At 33.4% G+C, this 19,792-nt stretch overlaps 1 protein-coding gene across 6 annotated transcripts in view; it reads right to left on the reverse strand.

The window, feature by feature from the left end:
- Positions 1 to 14,837, reverse strand: part of LOC129946136 (spectrin beta chain) — a 42,143-nt gene extending 27,306 nt beyond the window's left edge. For 4 of the 6 annotated variants that reach the window (XM_056056193.1, XM_056056191.1, XM_056056192.1 and 1 more), the window contains exons 1-2: positions 14,302 to 14,370; positions 11,052 to 11,613 (exon numbers count right to left, since the gene is read on the reverse strand). In XM_056056193.1, coding sequence (XP_055912168.1) covers positions 11,052 to 11,513 — 462 coding nt within the window. In that variant the 5' untranslated portion in view covers positions 11,514 to 11,613; positions 14,302 to 14,370. Of the gene's footprint in view, positions 1 to 11,051; positions 11,614 to 14,301; positions 14,371 to 14,476; positions 14,677 to 14,714 lie in introns of those variants that run through there. The other 2 variants (XM_056056194.1, XM_056056190.1) reach the window with 2 other exon arrangements.
- Between the last annotated feature and the right edge of the window lie 4,955 nt (positions 14,838 to 19,792).

A 19,792-nucleotide genomic window follows, 5' to 3' on the forward strand; every position in this document is an offset into this window, starting at 1 on the left:
ATATTGGTGATATGTGTAATATTTTTTATTTAACTCTTTTTGACTGTTTCTACAAAACGATTCCATTTAAAATGACCTCGGTTTGATTCTCACGTTAGAAACTTAAAAAATGAAAATAGCAAAGCTCAAACATGAACTGATGTTGATTATAGGACGTTCATTATATTAAAACAACTTTTCACTGACTACTCTTAACATCCTATTGATGACTACATTCGAAAAATTGAATTAAACCTTAAATCTAATCCTGAAAGTTTTTGGAAATTCGTTAATTGTAAGAAGAAAGCATGTGGGTACCCTAACTTAATGATTGATACAAAATCAAATAGGAATGAACAGAGGATAATTGCAAACATGTTTACAAACTACTTCAAAGATGCTTTCCTAGATTATAATACTATTAGTTTTCTTTATACCACCCTTTTAAATTTCCCACAATTAAATTCTATCAATTTCGTTATAAGTGAAGATAGTGTCTTTAATAGTATCCTACAACTTTACGAATATTTAAGTCCTGGTCCCGACGGAATGTGCTGCGTACTAAGCACACCCGTTATGTGTTCTTTTTAACATGTCTTAAAATAACTTGCTCTTTCCCTTTATCGGGAGAGCTCTTTCATAATACCTGTACACCAAAAAGGTAATAAAATCGAAATAATGAACTACCTACCTAATGCTAAACTATCTGCGATATGTAAACTGTTTGAGTCTATCGTATGTACTGTTATTTCTTTTCAATATAGTTCAATTATCTGTGATAACCAGCATATTAACAGCATTTTGAAATAAACAAATTTTAAATATAGAATTTCGAGATGCAGATTTTTGATTATACAGTATTTTGTACATACAGTATTTTGAAATACAGTAGTTTTAGACTCAGTATTTTAAATACACTATTATGATTCAAACAGTTTTTTGACCCCAACCCATTTAGATACCTAAATTCACTAACAACCTCGATATCATCTCCATCTAGAATCCAAATCTCCAAATTACACAGGTCGACAGAAAAAAATGTTTGTGCTTGGATTTAATTTGAAATTTTAGGGTTCATGAGTGTCCGACCAAAGATTCGGCTTCGGCTCGGCCGGAATTCGGCCAAACCTTTACCGAAGTTTTGGCCGAAGCCGAAGAATTTGTTTATTATTATTTATTTTATTTCGATCATCCTACTAGGAGCCGGAAATAATTTTGATTTTTGAGAAGATTGCAATCTTTTATTCGGTACGTATTCAAAAATTTCAAAACACATCAAAATTTCAATTTTCGAATTTTGCCTGAGACCTTTTGCACACCGTTTGTGTTTTGTTTTATTAAATCGTGGTTTCGATTTGGTTTGTGTTATTTATTTTCTTTTTTCTTTATATTTACCAATTAGTTATTATTTATTTTTATTTCATTTGTCTTATGTTTTTTAAGCAATAAATTTTAATAAAAATATAATTTAACCAATTGAAAAAAAGAATTCTTGAATTTTGAATTTTTTTTCAGTCTAATAATTCGTCTTAGGCTTCGGCTCCGGCAAGAATGTTGTTCTTTGGTACTTCTGTCTTTATTCTTCTCCAAAAGTTATCCATTTATTTATATTCCATACAAATGAGCAAAAAGTGGAACAGTGTGGAAATCTAATCGATTTGTCATTTGTGTCGTTGAATAGTCAAGCGGAATCATATTTCGTGATCTAATATACATATGTCCAAGAATTCTAAAAGTAATTGAAACTAATATTAATCTGTGCTGGAGGTGTAACACCTGCAAGGCTAATACTAGTCTTAAATCTTTTGCCAAACTTGATTTTGTTCTTAGCTCTACAGTAATATACAAGTGTCTCTCAGTGAATTGAGATCTGAGTTGACTGCCCATCTAAGTGCCCAGAGTGCCAAGTTAATGATAATTCAAATCATGCTACAAAAAGAAGAAACAAGAACAAAAAAATTCTAATTATAATGTCTATTCCCAAAGAGTTCTTCGATCCAATTTTCTTTCGACTCCTAGTGGGGCAAGGAAAATAGCCAAAAAAAAATAATAATAATAATAAAAAGAGAACTAAGGTTGATCTTTCTCAACGAAACCTTGCTTACGAGTGCAATATGCTCTACTGAATTATTTGATATTTATTATCACGTATATAGAAGAAATAGGTATCCCAATGGCGATGAGAGAGTTAGCTGTAAGTTACAAATTTGTAAGTTATGAGATATTGTTGCCTTATGCTAGCGTTGAACAAATATTTGTTAAAATAACTTTGCCATATTCTTCAAATAATATCTATGGTATGGTAGTGGCATATTGACCTATAATTCCCATATTAATTAATATGTCATTAATAGTGTTAGTACGATTCGGATTCATTTTGCTATGTATGTGGTAAATTTATTAAATTAAGAGAAATAAAACATGAAATAAGTAAAAAAGCTAAACTCTGTGAAGCATATGAAAAATATTTGAAGTATTACAATTGGTCTTTTTTTAAAAACACTTAATTTTTATAAAGGTTGGTACCAAGGTGAGAACAAGAGTATGAGGTTTGGAGTTCCAACAATTTGGCAAAAACCGTTAGACCATGTTAACGACTGCTACTTTTGTATGGTTAATAAAGCTTAACGCCGGAGAAGCAAGAACCAACCAAATGTTTTCCACATTTTTTACAAAAGAAGTTGGTTTTCGTTTTTGCATCGACGTGACAGGTTTATTTGAAGCTCAACGAAAAGTCTGAAAACTGTTTTACTGCACAACGGAAATCTATTACCATCTAATGGGATAGTAGAGCACATGCTCAGCACTATTGTCGAAAATCATGGACAGATTTTCAAGTCGAAATCCAAAATGTGAACATCGAACCATTAGCTAAACCGGAAGATATTTTACTGTTGAATCTCAGGCTTTCAATTTTTTTAAAACATTTTTTACAAAACTCTCAGAGACCAAAATTAAGGCATTAATCTTTGTTGGGCCACAGATTAAAAAAGTATTCGACAATGAAGATTTCACGAAATTACTAACTGAGCCTCAAGAAAAGTTTTTACACTTTTAAATCGTAGTATCTGGGGTGAAATCGGCTAAGGTGATAATTGACTACCATATTGATAGTCAAATTTGACTATCATTTTCTTTCCATCTGTGTAAGATGATTCAACGCAATTCAATTCGATTGAACAATGTTGGTGAGTGTACCAGAATCTTACTCTGGGTTTGTTACTGGACTTGAAGGTCGAGATGAGGCAGATTTAACAATTGAATATGTCATTGGAAAGATGTTAGACGAATATCAAAGACAATTTGAAAGCAATGATGGCAAAAATGAAAATGAAGTTGCTATGTGGTCTAACCAAAGAAGAAATGAAAAGTCTACAAAACCGAAGAAGACGGATGTAAAAGAATCAAGAACGTGCTTTTATTGTAAAAAAATAGGACATGTTAAAGCGGACTGCTACAAATAGAAGTCAACTGTGCAAAAAGGGAAGCATGCCAAGTCATCTGTTGCATCAACATCACATGACAGCATCAGCAATAAAGATTTTCTCTCGTTTGAAGTTTGTGCTGAAGTACGAGCTGAGTGTTGTATATGTATTCTTTGATTCGATTCAAAATGATACCACAAAAATATATCTTGCTAATGGCTCGTCAGTGATGTCTTCAGGAATCGGATGTGGCTGGTTAAATTGCCTAGTACCTGATGGCAATAACCAGAAGATATTTCTCAAAAAAGTCTTATTTGTTCCTGAGCTTGATGGGGGATTGCTTTCGGTGCAACTAATAGCAAATCAAGGTCATAGTCATTTTCGAACAAAATGTTTGTCAAATCTACAATGGATCCCGAATGATTGCTGTAGCAAAGCGAAATTACAGTCTTTACAAGCTGGAAACTGAACATTCTATTGAACTGTCCTGTAAAGCTGACAATTCATTGTGTATTCATCAGTGGCATCGTCGACTTGGACATAGAGATCCAGTGCTATCAAGAGACTTGTGAAGGAAGATCTCGCAATTGGCATTCATTTGAGGAATTGTACTGAGAAGATCATTTGCGAACATTGCATCAAAGGTAAGCTGGCACAGTATAAGTTTCCTGTGAGACAAAATAGAGAAAAGCAATCATTACAGTTGATACATTCTAATCTGTGTGGCCCTATGCAGACATCAACTCCAAGAAGTAACCTATATTTTTTAACACTGATTGACGATTTTTCTGGTTACACAGTGGTGCATTTGCTAAAATCGAAAGATGAAGTAGCTAGTGCTATAAAGGGTTTTTCGCAGCTATGTTCGTATTTAAAGACTGGGAAGAATTTTTGAAGAGGGAAGAAATACATCATCAGAACGCAAGAACCGAACCCTAACTGAAGCAGCGAAGTGTATGTTACTTGATGCAAATATTCCAAATCGTTTCTGGGGAGAAACCGTGTCAACAGCAGCCTATTTGCAGAGAGAAACGTGATCTTAGCCATATAAGTGTTTGGATCCAAATCGTTTACCTTAGTTCAAAAACAGAAGAGGAAGAAGTGGGATGACAAGGCAGAAGAAGGCGTTATTGTTGGATATGATCTCAACTCAAAAGGATATCGTATACTTGATCCACAATCTAATAGAGTTTGAATATCCAGATCTTTGAAAATTATCGAAAATGAATCCAAGAATCAGCAACCCACAAAAAGCCAAGAATCCAGAACAGTACACAACTATGAAACGGAAGATACTTCTCCGAAAGAAAATTCAGAATATGTTTCAATAAGACTGGGAAGAGACAAAAGCATCTCATTTAATGACTCGCTTGTCATTGAAGAGGAGCAAGTATTTGAAGTATATGAGCCCCTCGTTAAAGAAGAGTCAGTAGTTCAAGGCGGTGAAGACATTCAAGATCAGACAGAAAATTAGGAAATTCGAATTTCAAAGCGTTCAAATAAAGGCATTCCTTCAATATGTCTGTCGTACAAACCAGAATCCTGGGATGAAGTATTGCGTTTACCACTTTCCAAGAAGCGCAAATGGACTGTGCAGTTTGCACAAGAGGAAATCAAGTCAATTATCGAGCTTAAAGTTTGGACAAATGGACTGTGCAGTTTGCACAAGAGGAAATCAAGTCAATTATCGAGCTTAAAGTTTGGACACTTACAGATCTGCCGCCTCGAAGAAGAACAGTAAGTTGCAAATGGGTATTCAAAAACAAACTAAATGTAGAAGGAAGCATTAGTACTTATAAAGCCCGACTTGTTGCAAGAGGATTTTCTCAAAAATTCGGTGAAGATTACGATGAGACCTTTGCGCCAGTGGTTAAATACGAAACTATAAGAACTCTTCTAGTGGTTACACGATTGAGACGTTTTGCATGTGCAGCATTTTGATGTGAAAAATGCTTACTTGAATGCAACACTGAGCGATGAAATTTTCATGGACCAACCCCCCGGGGTTCAAAATGTTGGGTCATGAAGAAAAGGTGCTTAGATTTAATAAAAGCATATATGGTCTAAAACAATCAGCCCGGGAATGGAACAAGAGAGCAACAGAGATCTTACTTGGAATGGAATTCAAGGCATCAACAGCTGATCCGTGTTGTTTATGTTGATGACATTCTGATGGGTGGATTTTCTAAAGAACTTATAAACACCATATATAAAGAACTCCAAAAGCATGTAAAGATGAAAGCTTGGGTGAAGCGAAACATTATCTCGGTTTAGAGATCGACCGGCCGGAAAAAGGATGGATCGTTCAAATTTAGCCAAAACTCAAAAATTAAACAACTGATAAAAACCTACAAACTTGAAGATTCAAAAGCAACTTTAACACTAATTGAAACAGGTTTCTTGAGTCCAAGTGAAGAAACAAGTCCGAAGTTACCAAGTAATAACTTATACCGCAAAGCTATTGGATCGATACTTTCTATTGCAACCGTTTCAAGACCAGATGTACCCTTAGCTGTTAATCTTTTTAGCAGAAGAATAAAATCTTCAACTGAAAGTGACTGGAAAGCTGTAAAAAAGGTTATGCGATACCTGGCGACGACTGTTGACAAATCTTTAAGACTTCAAACAAATGAAGACAAAACTTTGGTGTGCTATGTAGATGCTGACTGGGCTGGTGATTCAAAGGATAGAAAATCAACCAGTGGGTATGTATTCCAATTCGCAGGAAGTAGCATAGCTTGGTCAAGCCGTAAACAGACCTCAGAAGCTATGTCTTCAACCGAGCGGAGTATGTAGCGGCATCACATGCAAGTCGAGAACTAATTTGGCTACGAAGAATCTTGACAGAAATGGAGGTAGATATTAATCAGCCGACAATTATCTATGCATTCGACGATTGAATCCGACAAGTGTGGAACTCGAACAAAAAATATTGATATTTGCCACCATCATATAAGAGACCTAAGAGAGAAGAAGATCATCGAACTAAGATACTGTCTATCAAATGAAATGAGAGCTGATATTTTGACAAAACCACTTTCAAAATATGTTTTCCTTAATTTTACGAATCTTTTAGGAATAAGAAAAGATGACCAATCGAAACCATCTGGAGCGACAGGGGGTGTTGAAACTGCGCTCTCAGACAGTTCAATACTTTGAATTAATTTATACTTTGTTTTTATATATTAGCCGCGTTTTATTATCACCATGATCTGATCCGGATGTTGGATTTAGATGCATTACAACAACAACACAAGATCCTGCGCTCTATCGTTGTGATTTCACATGTAAATGTTGGTATCATTGCAAACAAATTAAATAAAACCTGTGTTGTCATATAAACATTTCAATTTGACTAAAATAAAATATTTTTTTAAATAAAAAGCGAGAAGCTTTATATTTATTTATTTGGAATATAATCCATGAAATAATTAGATATTTTAACAAAACTAATTAATTGGTGAAATTCAAATAATTAAGTCCAAAAAAATGTATATTTGACATAATTTATGGGTATTATTTTCCCCCCAAAAAAAATCATTGAGCAAAATGTTCTATGGGCAACCCTGCTTTAAATGTCAAAAAACATAAATAAAATCGAGAAAGCTGCAGCAGAAAAAAATGTTGAAAATACTTTTACATGGAATTTTTTTGAAATCATTCTTTTAATTGAAAATGGTTGTAAGAAACACTTAGGTGACATAAATTAGAACTCAGAACCGTCTGAACCATCTCAAAGAAGAGAGTAGTTTTGAAATGACAGTGGTTTGTATGTAACACTTCCAAGAATTTCGAGAGAAAATCATACAAAATTCTTAAAAGTGTTACATACAACCCACCGTCATTTCAAAACTACTATCTTCATTGAGATGGTTCAGACGGTTCTGAGTTCCAATTTATGTTTGACATGGTGTCAAAGAGAAAGATGCTCAGTATGCTTTGACATTTCATCATGAATAGACTTACTAACGAGCAACGCTTGCAAATCATTGAATTTTATTACCAAAATCAGTGTTCGGTTCGAAATGTGTTTCGCGCTTTACGTCCGATTTATGGTCTACATAATCGACCAAGTGAGCAAACAATTAATGCGATTGTGGCCAAGTTTCGCACTCAGTTTACTTTATTGGACATTAAACCAACCACACGAATGAATACAGTGCGTACAGAAGAGAATATTGCGTCTGTTTCTGAGAGTGTTGCTGAAGACCGTGAAATGTCGATTCGTCGCCGTTCGCAGCAATTGGGTTTGTGTTATTCGACCGCTTGGAAGATTTTACGCAAAGATCTTGGTGTAAAACCGTATAAAATACAGCTCGTGCAAGAACTGAAGCCGAACGATCTGCCACAACGTCGAATTTTCAGTGAATGAGCCCTAGAAAAGTTGGCAGAAAATCCGCTTTTTTATCGACAAATTTTGTTCAGCGATGAGGCTCATTTCTGGTTGAATGGCTACGTAAATAAGCAAAATTGCCGCATTTGGAGTAAAGAGCAACCAGAAGCCGTTCAAGAACTGCCCATGCATCCCGAAAAATGCACTGTTTGGTGTGGTTTGTACGCTGGTGGAATCATTGGACCGTATTTTTTCAAAGATGCTGTTGGAAGCAACGTTACGGTGAATGGCGATCGCTATCGTTCAATGCTAACAAACCTTTTTGTTGCCAAAAATGGAAGAACTGAACTTGGTTGACATGTGGTTTCAACAAGATGGCGCTACATGCCACACAGCTCGCGATTCTATGGCCATTTTGAGGGAAAACTTCGGAGAACAATTCATCTCAAGGAATGGACCGGTAAGTTAGACTATTTTTTGTGGGGCTACGTCAAGTCTAAAGTCTACACAAATAAGCCAGCAACTATTCCAGCTTTGGAAGACAACATTTCCGAAGAAATTCGGGCTATTCCGGCCGAAATGCTCGAAACAGTTACCCAAAATTGGACTTTCCGAATGGACCACCTAAGACGCAGCCGCGGTCAACATTTAAATGAAATTATCTTCAAAAAGTAAATGCCATGGACCAATCTAACGTTTCAAATAAAGAATCGATGAGATTTTGCAAATTTTATGCGTTTTTTTTTTTTTTTAAAGTTCTCAAGCTCTTAAAAAATCACCGTTTAGAAGACATCTCAAGAATCGAACTCCCATGGAGAAGACAAAATAACTTACTTAAAATCAGCATGTTCCTTTAATAGAACAGTTACATACATGGGGAATCCGTCTTCAAATTTTAAAGCTTATTCTCTGGAAGAACCTTCTTTGTTAACATCAACGGCTTTAAAACAAACAAATCGAAGCTTGAGAACGGTATACCGGGAGGATCCTCTTTATCCGTATACCTTTACAATGCATACATATCGATTTCCTTATAAGGGAACTAGCACAGCCAAAGCATAACCTTGATTTAGTCGGGGTATATGTTAATAATATTTTCAAGGTAGCTTCAGGTAATCCATCGCAGGTGAACACAATCCTTAAAACTGCAGACGATGAAATAAATACTTGGACTCAAAAAAAAAGTTTCTATTATAGCTCCCTCCAAAATAGAAGCCCTCCACTTCTGCAGAAAAAAGAAATGTTTATGCCCCACAACCACGATCGTGATTCGCAACAACGTCAATTTGAAAAACGAACTTAGAGTCCTCGGTATAACATTCAATGGCAATCTAAAATGGGTTATTCAAATCAAAACCACTTCAAACCAATTAAGGTGCTGGAACAATGCTCTAAGAATGATATGTTCTCGTCTAAAAGGATCCCATTTGAAAATGGACCTAAAAGTAACAAAAGCGCTTGTTGAAGGCTCACTTCAGCATGGAAAAAAAATTAGAAAGACTCGATATAGCCGTTAACGAATGCTGCCCGACATATACAGGAGCTCTTAAGCCAACACCAATTGAAGCCCTTAGAATAAAAGCAGGATTTAATTCAGTACACTGGCTTGAACAAAAAAAAGCAGTCAACATGATTAGTAATTAGCTCTTACAGACGGTCAAACTTTCCTAAGAAGATCTATCCAGAAAAAAAAAAAACAAAACAAGGAAAATTCTGTATCATCTCTCATCAAAATACTTCTATACTACATATATACTTCCCATAGATACTCCAGTACACCCAAACTTTTATCCTCCATCTTGGAAAAGACACCTACTGCCCATCGATACCAGCCTCTCTAACTACAAAAAAGAACACACTTCCAGTTTGTCATTCCAAATGCTTCACATAGGACTAGTGGAAACTATAAAGCCTATAAGAAGACTTTACACTGACGGATCATCCAAGGACAACAACTCAACTTATGCAGTCGTTGAAATAAACGCATACAATGAGGAAATCATCACTAACTCAGGCGGTAGTTACATTGCAGAAGTAACCGGAATACTCAAAGCTATCTCAATCGCACAAACATGGGCAGTCAAAACACTGATCCTTACTGATAGCTTGAGTGTACTAAAAAGTACAACGAATAATTGACCTGAATTAAACAATATCCGAACCATCCTTCATAATAACAAAAACATAATCTTAGCATGGATACCAGGACATGCAGGTATTAAAGGAAATGAGGTTGCAGATATAACAGCGAAAAATGCAATTCATTATCCTTAAGTAAACGAACTTCCAAACATCCCTCAAATCTTTCGAAAAGTATTCATTTATATTGAAAATGAAGAACTCGAAAGGACATGTCTAATGCAACAGAATTTTCTGCGACAACACTATCCACCACAACGCCGCATTCCTTATAGCAAAAAGTTTCCAGAAAGAGTGCATTACCATACTTCGGACAAGGGTGGGAAAAACTCTTTTCTCCAGTCGGCACTATTTCTCGCACGACCTGCCTGATTTAGAAATTGTAGGCAGCCTCTCTCTATTTGGCACATTTTTGCCATTTGCCCGATTGCAAAGACAAATAGCTGAAGTACTCAATCCCTCTGATGTCATATCTTTCCAGCGCATCAAAGAAGTCACACTACAACACAATTAATTCAAAGAAACATGAATTTGTTCTACTATATCAAATTGTTCTTTTCTCGTCTTTCTAATTCAATTTTAATTTTTCGATATACATAAATTAATTAAACATACACAATGGTACTCCAAAACGTTACGACATCTATTGTCATTTTTCCCTGAAGTCTTTCTGACAAATAACTTATAAATTTACTTTATATGTATGTCATTTTCTTGAAATAAAATAAATAAATACAAAATATGGTTTTAACTGAAGTACGGAAATTGTCATCGAAGTGTGTTTTTCTAGATAGGTTAAATATTGAATAGTGTAAACAACCTCTTTAGCATGACACAGCCAGTTATGCTTATTTGGAGCTAATTACTGATTTATGTAAAACAATCATTCTTGTAGGCAAGGCATAGAAAACATCATTTAATCTACACATCTTCAGTTTTATGATCTGTACACTTAAAATAATTAATCACACTCACCGAAATTTGTACGCCTACTCTTAGCAAATTAGAAAAATGATTTCATATGTTTCATTCGCGTTCATTCATTCATTGGCAATTATTTTGTGTATAATGCATACAGTAAATTACTACCATTTTTATGTTTCATTAACATTTAGTTCTTTAGCTTAACAACATACACAAAAAGAAACGATAGAGAAAAAAAGAAAAAAAATTACCTGAAATCTTAAGATGATTGTCCAAATCAAACCTAAATTTAAAGATGCATTGCCATCAACGATATCGTGTGAACCAATATTCTCTAAATGCACCCTCTGATCTCTTAAGAACTGCAAAGCTTTGTCTACGTTTTCTAAGCAGTGAATCCGCATTTTTCCCTTTGTTGGTTTTGGCAGTCTTTCGCCAGATAGCACTTCTAGTAACTTGATTAAGTTCTTGCCATCTCGCATATCTACATACAGGTCAGCTATCCTGCAGTTTACTCGGCATAAATGTGAGTTTACCCACTTGGTAAAAGTCTTCTTTTGTACTGTTTCACGTTCTACGGCAAGTGCTTTAATGCGTGAACGCTCAAACAAACGTGAACTGGAATTCCCACCATCGTATTCGTATTCGTCTATGTATTCGGAACCTGGCCCCTGGCTAGGATCCCAACGAACAACCGATATGTCCGTAGTCATTGTTTTTTTCGTTTGTATTTATCCTTTGGAAAAGTACAATAGTTTTAATGGTATATATATATGTGCGTGATTAACTTTTTTTATTCGTTTCGTTAGATATCTGAAATTTGTAAAAAAAGGGAAAAATTATAAAAAATTAAATAATTAAACATGATTACCAAATCATTTAATTATGTTGCATAGCTTACTAACTAATGGAAAAGTTAACTTTGTTATTTTTGGTATTAAAACAAATTTGATATTTTAGGTGTCCAAATGAAGCTGATGAGTTGTAGATCTAGTTGACAACTAAATCATTGAAAACAATCATTGGATTGTGTTTGATACCCCGTTTATAGCATTCATAGAAAATGCCTGTCATTGAAATCAAACTTACTGATTAAAATAAATCACTTCCTGATTGGAATCAAGAATTTGAGGGTAGAAATGATACAAGCAAAATGAAACGCTTTCAGTGGAACGATTATGTTCCTAAATGTGATTTCCACTATCCGCCCTTTCATCATTGAAAAATTAACTAAAAGAATTCTGGGTTAATAAAGACACAAATCTACAACTGATTGGCTACATTTTGACCCGAAGGGGTCAGTTTAAGCTATCGGCAAAATCCATCAGTAAAAACTGAAACAGGATGGATCAATTACTAGGTAACCTGAGACTTCGCACCTTATTTTTCCTCTTGATTTTCATCAGTAATTTTATTAATGATGCCATCGGAACAGTAAAAAGATATTCAGTAAACATATATTTACATCACTAACGATTTTAAAAAAGTACTTATGGAATAAATTTATTTTTAAATGCAGTTTCTTTTTGGAAAAAAAATGTTGGGCCCTAACCTTAGTTGTTTGGTTTTAATCATTCAAAATTCTATTTTACATGATACAAAATTTTATTATTTTTTCTTAAATAAATTTAAGAAAGAGCTAAATAATATAACATTATATTATCGTCTATTTAAGAGTTACAATATTGACGTTAAAATGGGTAGTATACAGTCCTTGGCCATATTATTAGACACAATGCAGAATTTTAATAATTATTAGATTTTACGCAATATTTTTAATGTTCAATAATGGATGTATGGTTACATTTTTATGCAAGATGGAGCTCCATGCCACACAGTCCGGTCCTAAAAACTTATTTGAGGGAAGAAAACATCCCTCTGTTGGACTGGTCGGGAAACAGCCCTGATATAAACCCAATTGAAAACGTGTGGGAGCTGATGAAGAGGGAAGTAGCTAAAGATGCGGTCACTTATTGAAAAAGTAATTCACGTGTGGAATCACCACCCACAAATGCAGGAAACAGGCAAATCATGCATTGACAGTATGCCGCGCAGAACTGAGGCTCTAATTAAAGCAAAAGCAAAATATTGAAGAAAAAAATACAAAAATAACAACAAAAAATCCGAAAATATTAATTTAAAAAAAAAATGTTTATGCTGCATACAAAATATTTTAAATGCATTACAATATTCGAAAACCTGATAAAATAGCTGGAAATTAAGATATTGCATACAATCTAAAGTGCGTCTAATACTATGGCCAGGGACTGTTTTATGGTATACAGAAACTCTTCAAAGATATGTACATACGTATAGCAATTAAATTAATAAACCTCAAACTTAGGCATAAGTCAAAATTGAGATGATTCGTGTATTATATTTCCTTATATCTTGAAAATTATTACCTATATACAATTTTTTATTCAATACTCAAGATCAAATTTTTAATGATTTAGTTACCAAATTTATTTTTTTAATTTTTCAGCAATGAGACGCATAGAAATTGATTGTGGAAGGTAAGAGGAGAATAGCGATTGGTTTAATACTGAAAAACATTTTATGAAACTTACGATTACAATCTTTTATATTTTAGAAGCATACAAAATATAATTCTGTGATTTGTACAGGTAGGTTTTAGACTAATATGCTATCCATATATCTATTTGACTATTTATACTTATTGTATTTACAATTCACGCACGGTTGCTAAATTAACAATAACGGACTTGTTTAAAACATTAACTATCACAGTTTTAATTGAATAGCATTATCCTTAATTGGTGACGACATTAAATATTCCTTTTTGTCAGAATGCACGAATTGATATAAATTATGTGTGTATTGCTATGTGCTGAATAGTTTTGTCATGCATATATTTTTGTATTTAAATTTGTTCGTGACCTATTACAATTATTTTCCTTTTATATGGTAATGTTATAGGTATTTCTTAATTGTAACTTTTAATAAAAACAAAAAGGTTGCACACAAAATTTATATTTTTCTTCTTCCACTCACTAATCAGTACACAAGAACACAAATTACACATAACAGAACATCATGAAATCGCAAACGATGACCTAATACTAATTAAGAGCAAGCAATTCAAAACTGGAAGTGGAATGCTCAATAAAATAAGAAAACTGTGGTCAGCAATAAAACAATGCTATCACAAGGGGCGGATCCGATTGAATGCATATAGGATTGAATGAAAAAAGTTCATCTTTTAGACATACTCTGCAGTAGTAGTTAAAAAACAAAAACGCACGAAAAATAATAAACTTGGAATATATTAGCTTTATTCTAATTCTTGTTGGTATATACGTCACTGTTTGGGTAAATTAAAAGAAAATAACATAAAGTAGCTAGTAGTGATGATATAATACTTTTTTTAGAACATGTTCCAATTGCTTTTAGATACTGTAATTTAATCTACTCGTCTCGCTTTCACTTTAATAAAAGGAATCTATCTTAAAGGTAGAAGAAAACATAGCTACTACCTACCACGAAAAATGTGTTTCCCATAAGGCAAAATTGTAATAAAACTATATATTTTCTGCATAGGACCTGCAAGAAAAAAATAGTGTTTTCACTCTGCGCGAATATACTAAAAAGCAGGATGAACACAGAAAGGTATTTTTGAAAAGACTTATGTACATAAAATGATGTCATCAACTACCCTATCACTACTAAATGAGTTAAACTTTCCAGCTTATACACAGCTTCTAGTTTTAGAATACGAAAACTGTTTTATTGGATTTGGGCGTTGTCCATCCACTCTAATTCTGCCGATTTTTTTAATGCACAAGAATCACTTGAACACGAAATAGTTTTTTTTTAAGTTCAATTCAAAAACTTCAAATTAAAACATGCAGTGGGAATCGGGTATAAATATTGATATGTAATTAATAGAGTACCAAATTTTTTCTTCTATTTTCTCGATTATCGCTCTTTTCTCTATATATATTTTCTTTTAAAATGTAGAGAAGATACGTAGCAACAACGAACAATGACTAATTTTTTTTAAGATTACATTCAGCTAGCTAGGTTTGTATACAAAATATCAAAAACACTCTAATAAAGATACAAATCATCGGTAGCCATCTTGGTTTGCTTACAAGCGAACAGCTGATTTATGAATTCGTTTAAGTATGCGTGTCATTTCCGATCAAAATTGTGACATTTCCCCTAAAACCTCAGTAGTTAAATCTATGTATGCCTAAAAAGAAACCAAATGTCGTTGAAATTCCGTCTATTCGTCGACACAACAATAATATTAAACAAATGAGTTTTGTAGGATGATACGTACGAAGTATTTATTCATTTAGAGTATTTTTGACAAAATATTCAGATTCTTTAGTTGAGACTTAAAGGTATGGCTATATTTTATATCTTGTGTAAATGCGAATGTATTTTTTTAACTTTTTTTAGCGCTCTGAATGATTTCCGATTAATTTATAGGTTATGATGTTTGGCTATCTCTTTTAATACTTAAAATGAATTTGTCAACTTGATAGGCATTTCACACCAAACCCAAAACCGGCAAAAAGTTATCGAAAACCCGAAAATCGTTAACAGAGAACATACACACATTTTCATTTGACATTTAACACCAGCTGTCAAATTTTGTATTGACGAAAAAAACATTTCAGAATGAGCCACAGAACTTTCGATATACTTTGCAATGAACTAAAGGATCTGGAAATGCAAGATACAAACTTTAGCCTTATGTAGGTATTTATCAAGTTGAAAAAGGAAGGTAAAGAACGAATGAGATCCGGTCATTGAGTGGTTTAACTAAAATTTCCATACGAATTTAAAAAATTTAAAGTATGTCACCACCCACCGTCTCGGATGCGGATATAATGAAAATATCCAAGCACTTCCTTTCACACAATGAATATGTTCTATATGGTATGTATTCTCTCAAGATTAAATTTTTTGAAAATTCTTGAAGTTGGTTGAGAAGATTATAAAAGATTTTGTGGCCGTAGCAGAAAAGGTCAATTCCTAGTTCCAGATTCGTACCAAAATCACACTCGCCTGGCTTGTCCAAAGCACTGAGGATCTTTTAGATGTGTGCATCGCTGTCCATCAAGGGGCGATAGACCACTATTGTGATTTATTCACTGGAACAACGACTTCCATATTGTGGAATGTTTTGGCGAACATTTGCCTAGCTCGCTGCGACTTAGCCTTCACCAGAGATTTCCTTTCATATTTATTCTCCTACACAAATGAACTTATCGCCTTTCTCATATCTCCCAAACCCTTGGGATTGAACGGAGTTACCGAAAAGTCATTCTCCAGGTAGAAAGCGAAAGTGGCGAACATAGTTGTTGCGACGAGTTGGAAGACGCATCCCTTGGAAACGTCATTACGAACAATGAGCAAGTCTTCCTCGTTATGGAGGTAATCACGCCAGCAGCCATAGTAAATCCCGATTCCGGTTGGCAAATATTCCATATTCTGTAAATAAAAAACAAAGAGCAATAGTTCTTATTTTGTAAGGAAATTATATAAATAATATTACTTAAAACCACCAAATTTATTTCATAATTAAATATTTGTTTTGACAACAGCCATCAGCTGTTTTGTTTACATTAATTTGAGCGCTGAATTTTTCAAAAGGTTTGTTTAGTTCAACTTTGAATTGCAACTAGGTTTCGAGAGGTTTTATTTAAAACTTGGGGTTTACGAAAACTTGTGGTTTGTCAAAAATGTCTTGCGCCCACCTTTCACAGATTGGATAACAAAGAGATCGGCCTGTAGTTTAGAGTATCAATACAGTAACTTTTTTTTGGAGTGGGATTAACCTGGCTATTTTCCAAGAACTAGGGAAATATCCATTATTAAGGCAGTTATTGAATAACACTACGAGAAATTTCAGTGCGGTTGAAGGCAGTTTTTAAGGATGAAGTTAGAGATGCCATCCGGCCCAGCTGAATTATTTCCATTCTTAAGTTTAATGAGATTGACAACTTCCGAAAAAGAGGTGAAGAATTCCCGGGCTGGGTGTCCGTAAGATGGATCTTCTTTCATAAATTGCTCTTGTAGTCCAATGTGACACCCTGCCTTTTTCCACCACTCACATGTATTCACCGATACAAAATTTGAAAAAGTTCACCTCAAAGAAAATTTGAGGGTATTTTAGGCAAGACGGGTATCGTTCGGTCCTCTTGGTAAAAATATTTCTCTATGATTTGTATATTGATTTCTCATTGAATAAGGTTATTGACCCACAGCTTATGAAAGGTTTTTTCACTTCAAATTTTTTTCCGTCGTGACTAGATTGAGTATTGAGTAACTTGTAACTAACTAATAGTTAAATTATCATTTGAATTAATAAAATAAATATATAATTTTAAAAAAGAATAACAATTTTTTGGAGCTGGAAAATCAAGCGATTAGCAAATTAAAAAAGACAGTTTATAATTTTAACAGTTTATAAATTTAAGGTCCTGAACTTTCAAACAAAAACTTGTATTTCTGTTACCTCCAAACGTTCAGGACTTAAAGCTTTTGTTTCCTTTTTTGTTCTGAACGTTATTTGGCCATGTTCCAAACAAGCTCTATTAGCTCAAAATAAAATAACTGAACAGATTGAGTTGAATTCTGCACACAATCATTAGAAACTTCATCGCCAATTTCTTAAAAAAATAAACTAAATACGTGTTTAATTATACTTATATTTTCTTTTAAATTTAGGTATTGAATCTAACATTGAACTTAAGAATAAAGCCCATAAATCTTTTTATCACGAGAATAGTCCATTAGTCCTGGGTCAGTTGGATCTTGTACGGGTGTAGGCCCAAGTCCCTACGTAAAATTCGACAAGTTGAAGTCTGCGCAAGGCCGAGTTCTTGTGCACGGCAAGAAAAATACTGTCTCGGGTTCTGCTCTACACTTTCACGGACTGCAACGATGTTCTCCGGTGACCTTGTGGTGTTTGAACATACGTGTGTTGGCTGATTGTTTACAGAACCGATCGTCTCAAATGTATCCACCAAACGTGGAAGAGTCCACTGTGAAAGGCGTATGCGTTAACGAACACTCATTTTCAAAATTAAATTTTATCATTTGAACGTGCTGTTTAATCGTGTAAATTGCCATGATGATTTGGCATAAACAAATGTATAATTAACAAAAGATTTAACAGATATCACAGATAAGAAAAGATTAAAAGTTTTTTTACGCATACCTAGAATTAAATCCTCCTTGCAGCCACACATTTAGCAATGACACTTAAAACGTTATGCCCTCCAACAAAATTTATTTACATTGTTGTATTTGGAATTCTGACATTAGGTCCATAAATATATGTGAAATCTAATAACAATTAGTACACGGTTCCCTTTAATTTTTTTGAAGCCACAAAAACATAACGGGTAATAGGTTGTATTTTCACATCTGCTTTTTCCCAATCGTTGCTTTTAACCGATTGCAGATTTATTTACCGAAAATTTTTACTTCAATCCAAAAATTTTAACTATAATTGCGCAACTATCATCTTAAGAAAAAACACTTCAGATAGAAAACTATAGTTGCATGCACAATTTATTTTTGTAATGAGTAATTCATAACCAACAAATATATACGTACATTAGTTTCTTGAATTTTTAGTATTGCCATTAGCAAAATGCACGACGGATGTGTCAATTTTATTTTCGCTTGGATTTGCTCAGTTGCAACATTATTAAAATGCAAAGTATTTTGAATAGGTATCACGAATTTGTGAAGAAAGCAACAATCGAGTGGTAATTACTGGCAACACTTTTTGCAAGAAAATGTAATATACTTGCTTTCAAAATCGAAAATAGTTTCTTTTTTCACAATCATTTTAGTTATTATTAAGTTTTTAATTTTTTAATTTTTTAATTTTTTGGATGTAAATGAATTGAAGGGTTTAAATTTTACAGAGTTTGGGTGAATATCTATGATTTTAATTCATTAAAAGCACCAATTGTCAAGACCAATTGTATTAAAATACATAATTGCAGAGAAAACACATTTCAAAAAGACGTACCCATCATCGATTTGTTTAAAACGGTAACATAGTTTTAATAACAATGGTTTGTGTGAGATAGAAATTTGTCAATCTTTCGTTTCACTCGTATTACATGAGTCAAAAACCATCTTTATCGTTTTTTTTGTAGGTTTCCTGATTTTGTCAATTTTACTGAATGTAGAAAACAATATATTATGATCAAATTAGTTTGATGGTTATATCCTTAATTTTTAAAAGGATATTTAAAAAAAAGTAAATGTTTTTTTTTATATTTTTGTTTGTTGTTAAGAATGTCAACTGATTTTCTTCAAAATCTTACCAGTCTCAAAAAAGTTATTCTAAGTTGCATATAAATCTATCTTAAAATATTTCACATAGATGCTGGGACTCGAAACGTCGAAAAATGTCAATATTTTCTATTCGACAAATAGACCTGTAACAATAACTTCCTATGAAAAGTTAATTAATTGAGTTTACTATATATATTATCTTACGTTATTCAAATAAAAGTTAAGCTCCATATTAAACTTATAATAATAAATTATTATCATATTTTGGGCTTATGTGATAACTGATAATCATACTTACTTTTCCATATATGTAAAGTGATTCATCTTCATTAAAATGGATTCAACAATTACCAACCAACGTGGGTTGTCAAGTTGAAAGTTTTAGTGGTTCTAATAATAGATCGAAATGAGAGTACCAAATCGTATCCTACCTTTTCCTACTTTTTATATGTATATCCGTCATTATTAACACATTTTGAATCATATTTAATACATTTTCCGTTATAAACGTTTTGTTGCACAAACTTATGCATTTAAGGTAAGTTAATTTCTTTGAAAATTGTTGTCCTCATTTTCATACTTTTTGAACATTGTCATTAATCTATGAACAATTCGTAGAAATTGATATAAGCTGTAAACGTGTGCGATATATTGATTTAAGCTGTACACAAATCGACATTTGAGCTAAATACGCAAA

The sequence above is a fragment of the Eupeodes corollae genome, chromosome 2 (genome assembly GCF_945859685.1).
Source record: "Eupeodes corollae chromosome 2, idEupCoro1.1, whole genome shotgun sequence".
Classification (NCBI taxonomy): Eukaryota; Metazoa; Arthropoda; class Insecta; order Diptera; family Syrphidae; genus Eupeodes; species Eupeodes corollae.